The 15,117-nt window shown below is 48.0% G+C and overlaps 1 protein-coding gene across 1 annotated transcript in view; it reads left to right on the forward strand.

Annotated features, from left to right (window-relative positions):
• The window catches only part of LOC144152596 (uncharacterized), a 237,301-nt gene that overhangs the window by 199,299 nt on the left and 22,885 nt on the right, over nt 1–15,117 (forward strand). The window contains exons 4-5 of the mRNA XM_077683914.1: nt 3,040–3,089; nt 7,347–7,427. Coding sequence (XP_077540040.1) covers nt 3,040–3,089; nt 7,347–7,427 — 131 coding nt within the window. The remainder of the gene's footprint in view (nt 1–3,039; nt 3,090–7,346; nt 7,428–15,117) is intronic.

The raw sequence follows: 15,117 nt of genomic DNA on the forward strand, positions 1-15,117 counted from the left end.
GGCTTTGCTTTACGGTAGATGAGTTATAGCACTCAAAAGAGCGTCAAAGTTCGTACATTGGGCATTTGAGGAAGATGGTTTCGATGCCTTTGCATCACACTCTTCTAAGTTTTGAGGCAGTGGCGTACGCAGTATTAAGGGCGAGCCCCTTAGGGGCTGGGGCTGTCAGCGTCTTCTGCTGCCGTCGTCGTAATCGTCGTCTCATGCAGTCACGGTACTAAAATTACCGGGGCAGTCGTTTACGCCTCGGGCTAGAGAGCTTTGTGTTTCAAAGATAAGAGACTTCTACAGCAAAGCTGTGTACCTCTACCACCCAACGGTTTCATTTCAATGGGGAAAAAAAACGCCAAGCACTTATGCACTGCACGCTTTAGTGGAGATGGCGTTAGTGGAGATGGCCCGGGATTTTTTTTTTGTCTGCTCTAAGCCTCCCACTCAGTATGAACCAACTCGCCCAACAACATGTTTTATTGGGGTGGTAGAGATTGGGGTGGTAGAGAAAACACGGAAGGAAAGGTTCAATAGAAATATAAACAAGTGGAAAAAGTGTAAACGAGGAATAAATAATGCATAAATTAAACTTGAAAATGCTGTAGGCGTGCTACGCGCATGGACGTGCGGGGCATTGCGAAAGAGGCGATGCTCACTGCGAGAGCAGACACAAGCCGCGTGGGCTGAATGTGAACTTGCGAGAAGAGACTCAAAATATGTCCAACCCAAACTTCCAATGAACCTACTTTTAGGTTTACACCGCCATCTTGAAACGTCCCAGAATTACTCACCTGGCGTTGGCTCGTTGCAAATCGCTCTCCGGGAGAGGCTCGCTACGTGAAACGTTGTGACGGCCAGGCGTGGATCTCCGGGAATTCAGCCATCCCCACAGACGTCGTTCTGACGTCATGGCGTTAGCGAATCCCGCGCTTTGGCTGGCTCCTATAGATGGTATCAAAGTAATGTTTTTTCATAATTACCGGCGCTAAGGACAAAAAGAGCAAGTCAAGGGATGAGAAGGGCAAGCACTAGAGTTTTCAAATGCATCGCGTTCACTCGCTTTTTAAAGTAACCTTTTTCTTATTAGCTCAAGTAAAGCCTTCCCGGGGACGAAGTAGCCAACCTTTCGGTCTTGAAAACGACTTTTGTTCAATACAGCATGTCGGGGGTTTTGTTTTCGCCATTTACGGATGTCTCGTTTGTGAGGTCTATAGATTTACCCACCATTCGCACAAACAACAACGACGAAATGAGGATTTACGAAGACCAAGAACGCGTATTTTATAACCATACATAAGGAATGGGGCAGCACCTCAAATATCTCAGGCTATATTTTCATGCGCGAATAGCATAGCTAACCACAATGTACAATTGAATAAAAAAACTCCCACCTCCCCTAGCGGGAACCCCTGTGTAGATGCGACGCATAGGGGGTTCACGTTGCAGCGTTGGAAAGCGGAGGAACGGCGCTGGAACAATGGAGCGGAGCGGCGCATGCACCGCGTTTTATAGCGCGCATAACGGTGAGGGGACGAGCCGGCGCCAGTGCGTCTGCCGCGGCTATGACGCAACACAATCCAACACAATCCACTTTAATCTAATCCTATCAAAATCCAATCCAAGCCAAGCCAAGCCAAGCCAAGCCAATCGAATCCAATCCAATGCCCCTCGCGAGAGAGTGTTCGCTATCGGAGAGGAGAGGGGGTGAGCGGCGGAGAGCGAAGCTGGCGCGGCGAGGAGAATGGGGGAGGGGTGGACGCCGACGACGACGCCGGATGCAGGGACAAGGCGAGTAAATGAGATGCCTTCGCATCTAAAATGATCGTTAATTCATAGCATAGCAAAGCTCGAAATAATGCAGTCACCTGTGGTTTAGAGTTTGTAATGGAGCGTAATAAAGCTGATTCTACGAAGCATCTAAAAACATCTGCGAAGCGACGTGGCGCGTTTCTTAACTTGTAGCTTCATTCGACCTGCGACTTATTCCAGGCATCCCATAGGATGGTTTGGGAATAGCGCGCTGTCTGGCGCGGCGGCACACTCTGCAAGCGAGTCGGTTGGGGCTCGGGTCACGTAGACAACGTTTTTTTTCTTGTACCCGAAATCTGACGAACCGTGTTGCAGCAGCAGGTGGTGGGTTGTGTTTACAAAATAAGGTTGAGTATGAGGTATCGCGGATGAGAGCCAATCCATTATAAAGTTCTCGTCTGTGCGGTGAATGGTGCAGGTGCATAACGCAGCGCCTTGGAGGGAATGATGAACCAAATAATGCATTACAATGCAGTACAAAATGTTTAGCGGAAAAGAATTCGAAGATAGCTGTAAGATTCGCTTATCACTTGATAATGTCACTGGGAATGCTGGCATAGGAATCGGCACCCACGAGGATATATTAACGTCGCTTTTGTTGAATGGTTTCTGGTTCGGAGGTGACAGCGCAGAAGTCGTTAAAAAAAAAGGGGGGGGGGGGGAGTGGTATACCTTCTTAAAGGAGTACTTTCCGCAATGAACAAACTGGAAGGTCCACATGGACCTCCCTGCCGAGTCGCAGAGGATTAAGGATATCCCTGTTCTTTTGGTGCCAGTCTGCAGAGAGAAATGGCCACGTTCTGGCCGATGGACTGCTTGCAAACCGATCGTTTCAGCTAATGGTTAGTGGGTTGGACAGTGTTGCGTCGTTGTTAGCTAACACGAAAGTAGCAGGAGGATGTTGCCGTGAGTTCCCGCGTGAGTTATCTTGCATGGCGGAGGTATCAGAGCCCACGTCCCATTTTGCACGCCGCCATTTTAGGCCTTCAGTTCGTACCGTACGTTCCCCAACCGGACAGGCCACCAAACTTTGTGGCCAGTGAAACGAAATGCAGATAGAGAGATATACATCAAGGTACATCCCGTATAGCCTATGACATTAAGCCACGTGGGGTGCATGCGCCACTGGACTAATTGTGGGCTTTTTTGGGCCAATAGCCACTGTGCACCAACCACGCCTCCAGGCAATAAAGCTACACTCACGGCTTGCACTCTTTTTGTGCCTGTCTGGTTCCACAGGCTCGGCGAACGCGGAGGAGGCAGCAGGCAGCCACACCGACTCGGCGTGCGTGAGTACCAGCTTCACCCCCTTCATTGTTGCCATTCGTTCACGTTCCTGTCGCGTTGCACTGAGGGTTGAAATATGCCTCGCATAAGTAAGGCATTACCATGCAACCATGGCAGGTCACACCGGCTGCGTGACCCACACGACTTCGGCCCACCGTTCCGCGGTTCGGGCACCTACGGGCGCTCATCCGGTTCAGTCTACTCATGCACCCTTTGCAGAGCGGCGGCCTGGGCGCAGCCACGTTGGATGGTGTGACGTCACTCGCCATTGCTGTCCTTCAAGGATCCGTTTCTCGCCGTGGTCTGCCATGGGGGCGGGGCGCATCGGCAAGCACCGGAGCGGCTTTTTGGGCGCATGGTGGAATTATTTTTGAGTGTCGCTCTACACGGGCACTTTTCGGACGACTAGATATTGTGTCCAACCTTCAAAGACTACTTTGTCACGACAAATGTTGCATAAAGTTTCTTAAAGCGCTGCTCTGACTGGCACCCGTTGACTAAGGTCCGGTTCACGCGTTTCATAGCTGTATAGCCGCATTTTTTATCATTAGTACGTACACAGCAACTATGGGGCGTAAACCTGCGGCCCGCGGGGAAGTGTTATGCTGCGCCCACCACGACCTCAGTACCCCGTTCCTCTTGTCACTTCATATTAAGCTGAAGGCTGAGATGGGCAATTTTAGACTGAAATGGGGTTAGACAGGAGATCGCTTCCAGTTGGCATTGGCTGCCATCTTCGCACTTTGCCAGATTCCCATCCTTTCTTTGCAGTGGTCCCCCCCTCTCCTCTTTGCCTTCAGGCCCTTGCCGTCCTGCAACTACGCCCTACACCTCAAAAAGTTGCCGACCCCTGATATAAGTGAGGCGGCTTTGAGCAGCTGGTTGCCACTCTTTAATCTCATGAGCATGTACGGATTCGTTCTACCACGGAATATTAACAGAGTTGGAAATAACGTCCAAGCTGCAGCCTCCGGCGCAGGGTAACTGCCGCTACTGTTTACCTGTGGCTGCGTTAACACGCGCAATACAGGCCTGCAGGGCGACGAAACATATGCAGTGCTTACTGAAGCCAGGCTTTTGATCTCGTCACGAGTAGGAAGGATGGTTTAACGGCAGCGCCGAACGGCGGGGTTCCGGGGACGGTGCGATGAAAGGCGTTTAATTGTTCCACTTTAGGTAACGCGAGACCAGATATTCTACTCCGTGAAAAGCTGATGTGCACTATCAAAAACTAGAGTAGAACCCGGGATTCACCGCTCCGACTGGCTTAAGCAGCCAAGCTGACTCGTTTTGTTGCGACGACACGCACGCAACGCGTAAACACATTAGGAAGCATGCTTTAGAGCAAGCGCGCCGAGCAAGACTGGTTGGTTTGCTTGCAGGCAGCCTCACATTACGGTGCGAAAAAGTCACCCTCATCGGTGTTCTTAGAAGAAAATCTTCCGTTGGAGACTGGCGATCCAGCGCAGCCTGGTCTCCGTGTCGCGCTCGCTGTGCGGAAAGCGGTGCATTGCGAAGAGCCGCACACACGGACAGTCTTTGTGAAGTTGCGGCCCGGTACACCCGCAAACCTTGAGGTCCCGATCGCAGCTGGTACATCCGACTACGGCGCTAGTTTTTCCCCGTGACTTCCACATTTTTTAACTTCACACCTCGCTGAGCACTATGACAGCGTACGGCGGAAACTGAAACTGCCCCGTGCTGAAGGCCAGTCATGGCGAATGCGTCGCTATACTCGGGAACAAGTTAAGAACGGCAATAGCTCACGTACGCTATCCCCCCGTCTATAGGCGAAATACCCGTATGTCAACCGGCGTGCGCGTTCAAGTTAAGCATTAAAGCTTTGCGCGACTTATTGCATGCAAGCTTCGCCAGTTGAGCTGGCGGAAGTGTACAATGTTGAGGATGACTTGGCATCCACCACACGCAGCGAAGAAGACGAAGGCCTCTTCTAGGCATGTGACGATTATTACTAGCACCGTAACTATGCGAATAAACAATGATACCAAAACATAACAATGTGTCCGGCAGTGCTCACCTACAGCAGCTCCGCCATTGAGGTATTGTGCGTGAGTGCAACTTTCTCTAAGTTCTAACGTTCAACTAAAGATGGTTACTGCTCAGGCAGTTCATAATTTGCCGCGCCAAATATTAACTGACGATTCAAGGTTACGTAAACATCTTCCATGAATAATGCACCCGTATAGTTTACATACAAGTAACATTTGGAGTCAAATGTATATATGTAAAGAACAAACAACAATGGGCCCAGAATACAGCCTTGGGGGACCCCACATAATATTTGTCTCATCAAGGATATGTGATACAAATGAGACTTATTAAGGCGTTGGGACTGTAACCGGTGAGAAGTTGTTGCACATGAAATCCAAGTCAACACTCTCGATTCCGTATACGGGAAGTTTACTGCACAAACATCGTGTCCAATTGAATCAAACGCCTTCCTAAAATCCAGGAACAACGCAACAGTGAAGGAATTTCGCTCTAAATTGCTTACTATTTTTTGGTCATTCATCATTCGAGTTGGTCATTCATCGTGTAAGTAAGCGCGAAATGAACACGGACGAACGGAGGCCTTCCTAAGTGTCCAGTTCACTTCGTTCGTCCTTGTTCATTTCGCGCTTACACTGTGAATGCCAATTTTCCTGACGGGTGTGATTTTTAACGCTCCGACAGCTTTAGAAGAAGCGAGGCTTTACGAGAACTGGAAGGCATGATCAAGTTGTCGTTCGTATGTGAGCCGCTTACCACTTCGAAGCCGCCGGATGATTCGCTTTATTGCCGCCCACTTTCCTTGTAAATTCGGTTTTCTTCGCTTTAGCGTGGATTACTTACGCGTGCGCGAAAACACGATTACCTACCCGTACGCGAACCACACGAATGCCGCGGAATTTTTCGCACCCGTACTTCATACCCGTAATTCATACTTCATACAGAGTGCTTCATGTGCCTTCGACCAAAACGTGTGATGTTAGATTTTGTGCGCAACAAAGTAAATCGTCATTATCCAGAGTGGCGTGGACCCTGTGTCGATATTCTGCTTGAAATAAATTTCGGTGGGCAAAAGAGCTCACTCAGGGCGAACAAATTTTCGCGGCCAAAGGTTTTAACTCGAAGTTGTGAAAGAAGCACTGTATGCATCTGTTCCCGCGAAGATTACATCGCTGTAGGAATTTTATGACGGTGGAATGCAGCGCGCCAAATTAAAACGACCAATACGACCTTCCGCCAGTTAAGCGCACCTTTCCAGTGACATGGGAAGCAGTGCGCTCTCAGAGCACGTCCTCCGTTGTTTGCACTGGGTAAGTGCGAATGCAGTTTCACTGTGTTCCAACATTTCCAATTGTCGTGGGAATAGTGGTGACAACTTCAGAATATGGAACTCAATTTCCCTATTTGGGTTCGAATCGATTAGCCGGTAAAAACTCCCAATACTTTGTGCATTTCAAAGCCAGATGTTGTTTAAACCTACTCTAGATAAGGGGAAATAACCTCTGTATAACCACGCTAAATACTTCGCTGAAAACACGAGCAAAATGCCCTTTCCCCAATGAACTGCCACCGTCAAAACGTGCCAACTTCCGCCGGTAGCGGTGATTGATTTCCCCGCAATGCACCTCCGCGTCGGGGAGTCGGTACATTGTTGGAGGCCTCACTGATTGGAAGCCTCCCTGATTGGCATTCGAGGGGAACAATGCGTGAGCACGCCATCAATTGCCCTTTGGAAAGAGAGGTGGCATATCTAGCCAGTTGAACCTCACTTGTACCAGATAGCTAGCTTGACACCAAGTCTGATTGTTTTATCCTTGATGTAAGCTTCCATTGCATACTTGAAGCGATATCTTATCCTTGAACGGGCGCCTGCTTGAAGCCACTGGTTTTTCCGTGTATATAATGTCGTGTAATAAATCGTACTTCAGTTGTTCGTCAGCTCTCTAGTTTGTCACTTCTTCCGTCTTCGTCCCTGCGCTGTTTTTAGTGTGAATACTTTATGATGAAACATTATTGGCGAGGTTCACTTGTCAACGAGTTACGTGTATTATTTGAAATGATTTCTGAATTATTTCAACTACAGAAATAGAACTTTTAGATGGCGTGCTGCAACGGGATTTGGTTTTCCTTATTTTGTTGCTTAAAAAGACAATATTTTTAGTTTTATTGTTTCAAGATGTGTGAAAGCCTCTTTACGTACAGTGGCTAAGATTGGGGCCAGTGGACATGAGGAAATGCTCTCTCTGCAGGAAATCGTGGACGGCTCCTTGCCTGTGTCCTGCCTGCACCCCGAGGAGTTGAATCACACCGTCACCGTCAAATTTTCCGATGTAAGTACTGGAAACGACAACCCACCGGTATCCGAACTGAGGCTTACTAAAATAGGTTCACCAAAAGTGCATGAGAGTAAGTATTAAAAAAAGCCTCTTTAAATCAGGTAATGTGACGTATTCCCGGATTTAGCAAATAAAACAAAGTTAAGTTATAAGTGGGCACATTGCAAAACGCCTTCACTTCAACTCCGTCCAACTCGTTTTCGTATGACTTCAATTGCAGGAACTCACTCATTCCCCAAACAAATTATTTATGAGCTGGCAACTCGCACCTATATACGTAGAATCTTCCTAATCCGTGGCTTGTTCAATTATGCATTTCGGTTATATTAAAATGGTTTTAGTTGGGAGATGAGGCGGGAAATTGCACTGAATGCGTTCTAGCGGAGAAAGGTAGCGGAACATATAAGACAGTACCGACCAGGATATTAGAATTCAGCAAAAAACGTTAGATATTTAAAATAGCATAAAGACGTACTTATGAAGCGAGGTTAAGCAATTTCACCAGTCAATTTGTGTGCAAATCAAGTGCAGGCAAATTTTCGTGGGCGTGCGGAATAGAGGGCTACGTTAAGTCATTAGTAATACTTCATGTGGCACTTGCGTTATCGAGCCTATCAAAGTTCGATCTGGGCATCACGACGATGATTATTAATAGTGTACAAGCAGTTCAGTCAATGTATTTGATAAGTGTTAAAAATGTATGTTTCATGAGAGAAGAGAGGAATCATGGTGACGGCGGTGGCATATAGAGAAAACAGGTTTTTTCTAAACGGAGTCAATTTAAAATACATCTCCTTGTTTAAAGAGGCCCCGCGCAGGAATGGCAGTCGCAAGTGGTGGAAAATGCGCTTCTTATGCAGAGGTACGTAAGCCGATTTCCGTGGCGCCGTGCTTTATACAAGGCTCCAAGATGTTTGGCAAGGAGAGTTCTTGCACTTGGACGATGACAAGTCACACCAGGGCACTTGTAATGAAGGGCTGACTGTAGCTGAAGTTAATTAATAATATTCAGCACGCAAAAATTTTGTTTTCAGCAAGACATTATAAGTCTGTTTGATAACACAACATTAATTTCAACTCGAACTACGTCGAGCATTTGCCGTACGTATCCTAGATTGCATGGAAGTCCTCAGGACTGGTAATTTAAATATGCAAAATGATTCTGGCAATGTAAAAGCGAGTTTTGTAACCAATGTGATAAGGTAAATTATAAAAAAAAAGAAAATGAAGAAGGCTGGAAGAGTGAGCCATAAGGGACGCGTAGTTTCAATAGAAGAGCAGGTTGTAGTACCGAAAGAGAGTGGAAGCGGTTTAAACTGATCGCAGAAGTTGAGTTCAAAGAATACTGTAAATTCGGGCCCGAACAACAATTTGAAAGAAATCATTGTATCTAATGTGTTCCGAAAGTCGACAATTGCGGCATCAACCTGATAAGCAACTCGAGGTTAAAGAATATTTGTGTTAATTTAGCTAGGTGGAAGCACGCCGAAAACAGTGCTGTACGATTCAAGTAGTTCCATAATGTGCTTTCATAAAATGGGTCCCAAAAATACGCACGAAGGTGGTGCTAGAGTTATCTGCCTGTCAATACCTATGGAAAGCCTGCAACTACTTGACTGATTGTGATGTTTAACGCCCGGGAGCTGCGCAGGTTATGAGACGCGCCGAAATCCCTGCCATTACTGCCATCCTTTGGGATTGGACTTTTGCAATTAGGCAACAGATTTAATATCAGCCGAATATTAATTGTCTGTCTGTATGTCTGTCTGTCTGTCTGTCTGTCTGTCCGTCCGTCCGTCCGTCCGTCCGTCCGTCCGTCCGTCCGTCCGTCCGTCTGTCTGTCTGTCTGTCTGTCTGTCTGTCTGTCTGTCTGTCTGTCTGTCTGTCTGTCTGTCTGTTCACTCGATTCCACCACCCCAATAAAGGCTGAGCAATTTTTAAGGCAGTTTATGTGTGCAAGACCTTTTCAATGTATAAAAACCATAGTGGGAAGTCAGACATGTTCAATTTATGCAGCGCCGAAGAAACCGGAGACGTGATTGAGACACGATGTCAGTACATAGCAGGCACGCGAAACGCTCCCTTATATCAAACATGGCCTTTAAACTGGTTTCCACGGTAGGAAAGGAAAAAAGAAACAGCGCGTTACCGAAGCACGCTATTTCATCAGATGACGCGCGATGAGTGGGAGAGCGGGAAAATGGAATGGAATCCAGAAAACCGGCATTATGAACCATTGGAGGAGCCTAACGGGATCCAAATAGGCGTTTTGAACACACTAAATGAAGCGTATCTGCTCTTTCGTTGTAAATGTCGACGCAAGACGATAGTCGACTAACACCCCTAGCAGGTAAATGCATCCTTTCTCTTTGCCGCTCACCTCTCATGCTGTTCCTTTTATGTCTCGTTCCTTACAAGATAACACGCTAGAGGTTTGCTCGATTTAAATTTACCGCGTTCCACTGCACCAAGTGGGGCGCCTCGATGCTAGCGCTGCCGTACGGCAGAGACGCGCGTGAATTTTATTTGCTATCGGAAAAGCAAGCATTCGTAAATTTTTAATAAAGGAACGCTGCAAGTGTCACTTATGTATTGGTTTTCTGCCTCATATTTGCGTAATGTGTTCTTCTTGTTGAGCAATGTTGACAAGTATGAACATTTACACCGATTTTAAACGTTTGGGTTTGGCTATTATGGGTATGCAAGACTATTGGCTATTATGGGTATGCAAGAGCGGGTACACAACATTGGTTTCCCTTTGGCCGGCTGGCTGAATCGGGTGACAGACAGACAGACAGACATACAGACAGACCAAAATTTTCCCGTTCAAGTAGCCCAAGAAAGACTATCGTCCTTAAAAGCGCTGTGGTCAGGTTGGGTGGTCAACGTAACTTCTTTACGCGGAGAGGAAAGCTCACACTTTCGTTGCAAAGTTTGCCGCCCTTTTTCCATTCTTCCCTGCGTGCTTTCGGACACTGCCGTTGACACATGTCAGCCATCCATTCCGCCGCGCGCTTCACGAATCAATGATGCCGCTATTGGACGACTTCCGGCGAAGAGAAGCGTCGTCTGCTCTGTGTCGGCGGGTTGCAGCGACACTGTTGGCGCTTCCTCCGGCACGCTTACGCGCTGTTCACCTTTCTCCGCTCTGTTACCACGCTTCTCGTTACAAGACACGGGTGCAGCTGTCAAAGCGCGCATGCATCCCACTTGAGGGCGCTGCTGCTTTGCTCTGTGCGTTCCCAGGAAGGCGAATTCATCGCGACTGACGGAGCGGTCCGATCCGACGCGTTTCGTGCGCGGGTTCTCGGGCACTTTAAAATGGGTTTGTGACGTTCCGTCGGAAGGAATTACCGCTAAACCGCAAGACAAGGCCCGATCCCAGCGGGTACACACGTGAGACAGCACGTTCCGGATAAATAGTGCTCGCACTGCGCGAAAGAGAACAATTAACATGCTCAATCTTACCCGTGCGGCCGATAAAGCATTATTAACCGGTTAATTCGTGATCACGAGTTTTGCACCGCTTCAAACTGTCTTTTCGACGTGCCGCCGATAGCAATCACCGCAACATGCCACCAGCGGGGCTCAAAACCGAAAAGTATTGGCGAGGTCACCTCCGAGGAGTGAAACGTCATGGCAAGGAACGCTCGCGTGCCGGCAATGGCGAGGAGAATGGGTTGGAAACGTGCCGCGGCGACAATTGGCGGTTTTTGTTGCACACTTTGTCATCGCTTTAACAAGATTCTCGAAGGAGGTGATTACTAATACGTTGCCTTATTTGGTTGTATGTACACGCACCTATTTAGGGACCCCTTTACGGGAGAGGAGGGACAGAGAGGGGAGCGTCCTTCGGTTCAGCCTTCCGGCCAAACATTCAGACCTTGCGCCTAAAAGGAGCCGTATGGGCAGAACCGTTTCAGACTACAAAAACTGCTGGATTAAAATCTTACATGTCCCCATTTCTTAGCGCTGACAAAACCTCAGGCACACCGGAGTCAAGATGTTGTACAGTAGCCGACCGATTTTTCAGACCTGGAGGGGAGCGAAAAATAGTGCGAATGAAAGAGCAGTCCGAAAAATCCGTGACTCTTGTGGGACAAGGGGCAGTTCCTCGGGAAAGTCCGAAATATCCAGCAAGTCCGAATACAGCGAGTCCGAAAAAACAGCCGGCTACTGTAAAGCCTGAAGTTCCCGCGTTCACTTAGTTAGAGATACATGTTGGGGAGGTTGTTACCATAGCAAGTGAAAAAATTACCGGTTCGAAATCTCGCAGTTGGCTCGAACTCGTGCGAGATAAAAGCAAGAGTGCAGCTCGCGCACTGATTCTGTTCCAGTCAGAAGAAGAAACAAAAATAAAGAAAAAGATGAGCAAACGGATGGCGCACGAGCAGTGAATGGCGTCGGCGAAACCTTCCGCTCAGCACGGGAGACCGGACGAGTTGCGCGCAGCTAGGGCCTAAGACTAATGCAACCACCGCCAGACAGAGCGACACCGCAACCTCGAGAGCAAGAAGCAAAAAAACCCAGCCACCTTAAGCCCAACTCTGTTGACCCCGCTCCTTCCCCATTTACAGAGCCGCCGGAGGCAGCCGTAGCACGGGACCCACGATACCTTTTAACTCGATAGCGTTATTAGACTGATTTTTCAACTTTTCCGTGGCCTACCAGCCGTCCGCTGTCCCTCGTGCTCATCAAGCGTCCACGGAAGTACGTCATCGGTGCTAACAGGGAGCTACAGCTTAGGCCGCCAGATACGAGGTAGTGGCGCGAGTACGAGCAGCGGCAGATTGAGGAACGAGGCAAGCTGATACTACTACGGCCGCGACAAAAAATGATACGCGACTTCAGCAGCCGCCGCGCCTGCGCAGTGATGTAATCTCTACGCGCAGTGTGAAGTCTCATGTTCGGCAGACGTGAACGCCAGCCGTGCTCACAACTTACGCACCACCAAGCGCCTCTCCGATGACCGAAAATGAGGCCGGCTCCAACATTGTGTCATCTAGCTAAAAGGGGGACCAGAAGAATAACGTCCCGCTCACAAAAATCAAAGAAAGCCTGGATTATATCCACGTACGAATCAATTATACCCAGTAACAAATCAAACCGAGCATACGGCGTCTATTTACACAAATTTTGAAATCGCTTTTCGAATTTTTCGTGGACCTGTCACCGGTGCAAGCTTAGCCTGGCAAACTAAAAAACACCCCTAAAAATATGTAAACGTGTCATCCCAGATTATTATTGGCATGACCCTACAAAGAAGCGGCAGAGCCGATATCACAATCGCCAAACTACCAGAAAAATTTTGACAATACGTACCACATTCTAAACCGACTGTCCAGGAGAAGAGCAGGAAAGAAAAAAAGCACCAAACCTACGCGGGCACCGAACTTTCAGATATCGTACTTCCTGCCGTACCTGAAACCTACCCGCGCCGAAGAAGGCGGCATACCAGAAGCGCATAAGGGCAGCTCTAAACTTCCCAATTTTCCCGATCACCTCAAGGGTGTTTAAATTGGGCCATATATTACCTTTGAAGAAATGAGGGAGTTCATGTCCTAAACAAGAAAGAACGGCTGATCTCTGAAAAAGCAATATTATTAGCAGTCATATGGAATACATCAGGGAAAAAAACATATCGACGCCATGATGGATATATCGCCGATCCATCGCCTTCTTATAAAAGCCCTCCCCTATGAGCCCGTGTGCACTCGATTTCGACGCACGTTGAAGATCCCCAGGTGGTCAAAATTATTCCGGAGCCCTCCACTAGGGCGCGCCTTATCGCCTGCGTAGCGTCGGCGCGTTAAACCCTACAATCAATCAATCAATCAATCAATCAATCAATCGATCAATCAATCAATCAATCAATCAATCAATCAATCAATCAATCAATCAATCAACCTCCCCTAGGGAAAAAACAATTATTCGAACTCATGCAATGACACCAGACGAGGCATTATCAAATTCCTTCTAGGAGAGTTCCAAAACGATAAAAACCCAATATGTGCCGAAGCCGTGACGTTCGAAAGTACGAAGACAACTATTGTCGTAGTGGACTACTGTGAAAATTGCAATGACGTCATTACGCTTCTACGATTAGAAATGAAAAAAAAGCTGAACTCTGACCCATCCTTGTGGCGATCCGCCTAGCGGAACTTTGGAATAAATGCTTAACCATCATTCCACACGTTCAAAAGGCCATTAATGTTTTGGCTGCAAGCACAGTACCTAAACGCCTGAGAAATAGTTTCCAAACAACAATGATGAATGTCAGCATCACAACACTCGAACACAATGGAAAAGAACGACACAGCTGACCACGCGGACTCGCATACCGTGCTCCGTGTGGAGCAAGACTTTCAGCAGTTCCGGGTAAAGAAACGGGAACGTCTACTTATCGTACGCCTACAGGAACGCCCTCCTTTTTCGTACCACACGGGGATGTCAACGCTGAAGAATCGCAAACTCTGCGCAGGATACAAACCAACGCATATATACACAAATCTAGGTAAGCGGTTCGGTTTGGTGGAAAACGTACGGCATTAACTTAAAACTGCAGTAGATTCGGCAAAACACCCACTCCTTCCTACGCAACGGCGTCATATCCAAGGGTATGCTCAGGAGTGAACAAATAAAACACAACATATTCCTGTTGCATGGATCCATGGCAGGCTGACCTGTCCAGCTTGTCACCTCATGATCAGCGTGACCTAATTCTGGGGTCCTGGACTTCGGGTTTGACACCTCCATTTTTCAAACTTTCGCTAAATCGTACTGAAAAACGATTTTCCCTCTCTTTGTCTTATAAAACCAAAACATACAGTCAGGCTAAGACGCTTCAGAAAAACACTTTCAAACACTGGCACGCTCACCTGTTCGCTCAAACTGGCCGATACCCGCAGCCGCAACTTCTCACACCCACACCTTGACCCGCTCAAGCGTGGACAGCCTATGCCTCTACTATGCCGCTTTAGTTAACAACAGGTGCCCCTAGCCTAGCTCTAGTCATAGATCTTCAGTTCTTGCAAAGCATAAATGCGAAATGCAACAACTCTGTTCCCAAGCGTTTTATCTGCGGTGAAGTAACGCTATCGCCTCACACATCTTAAGACATAAAGGTAGATGTCACTTGCAACTTTTTTTCTTTAAAATTCAAGCCGGCGTTTGTTCGGCTCTCACAGGGCGGGGTCACGTGCCACACACAGTGGCGTCCGGGGCTGACATCGATTTTACTTCACGCTTCTCCAGACGCGCTGTCTCCTCACTTCTTTCTTTCTCCATGCCTGTGAGGAACAAAGAACTGAACTTATTACGAAAGTGCAGCTGCGTCGTCGCCGAGCGAGAGGGAGCCGGGGTTGCCAGACGGTTACAAGAAAGGAGCTGAAGCTGCGTGTTTCTACTCACTCTCGCCGAAATAAGCTTCATATCTCTAAGGTAGATTCCATCGGGTAGCTGAATCGGTCTTCCGAGGATAGTTCCACTTAGTAGGCGCACCATACATGCTCTAATACGTACATCTCCTCCGACCAGCACATCGTCGACGACTCCGTTTTCCACAGCGGTCTTGCGAGATGGCGCTCATGAAGTTACCCAAGAGTTCCTTTCTTCAATGCACTGGATGCACTTGGCACTGCAAAATGCGCGGATCGCAGAGAAGTCAGGTACTCCTGTAAGCACT

The sequence above is a fragment of the Haemaphysalis longicornis genome, unplaced genomic scaffold (assembly GCF_048455015.1).
Source record: "Haemaphysalis longicornis isolate Haplotype H1 unplaced genomic scaffold, Haemaphysalis longicornis Haplotype H1 scaffold_9, whole genome shotgun sequence".
Lineage (NCBI taxonomy): Eukaryota > Metazoa > Arthropoda > Arachnida > Ixodida > Ixodidae > Haemaphysalis > Haemaphysalis longicornis.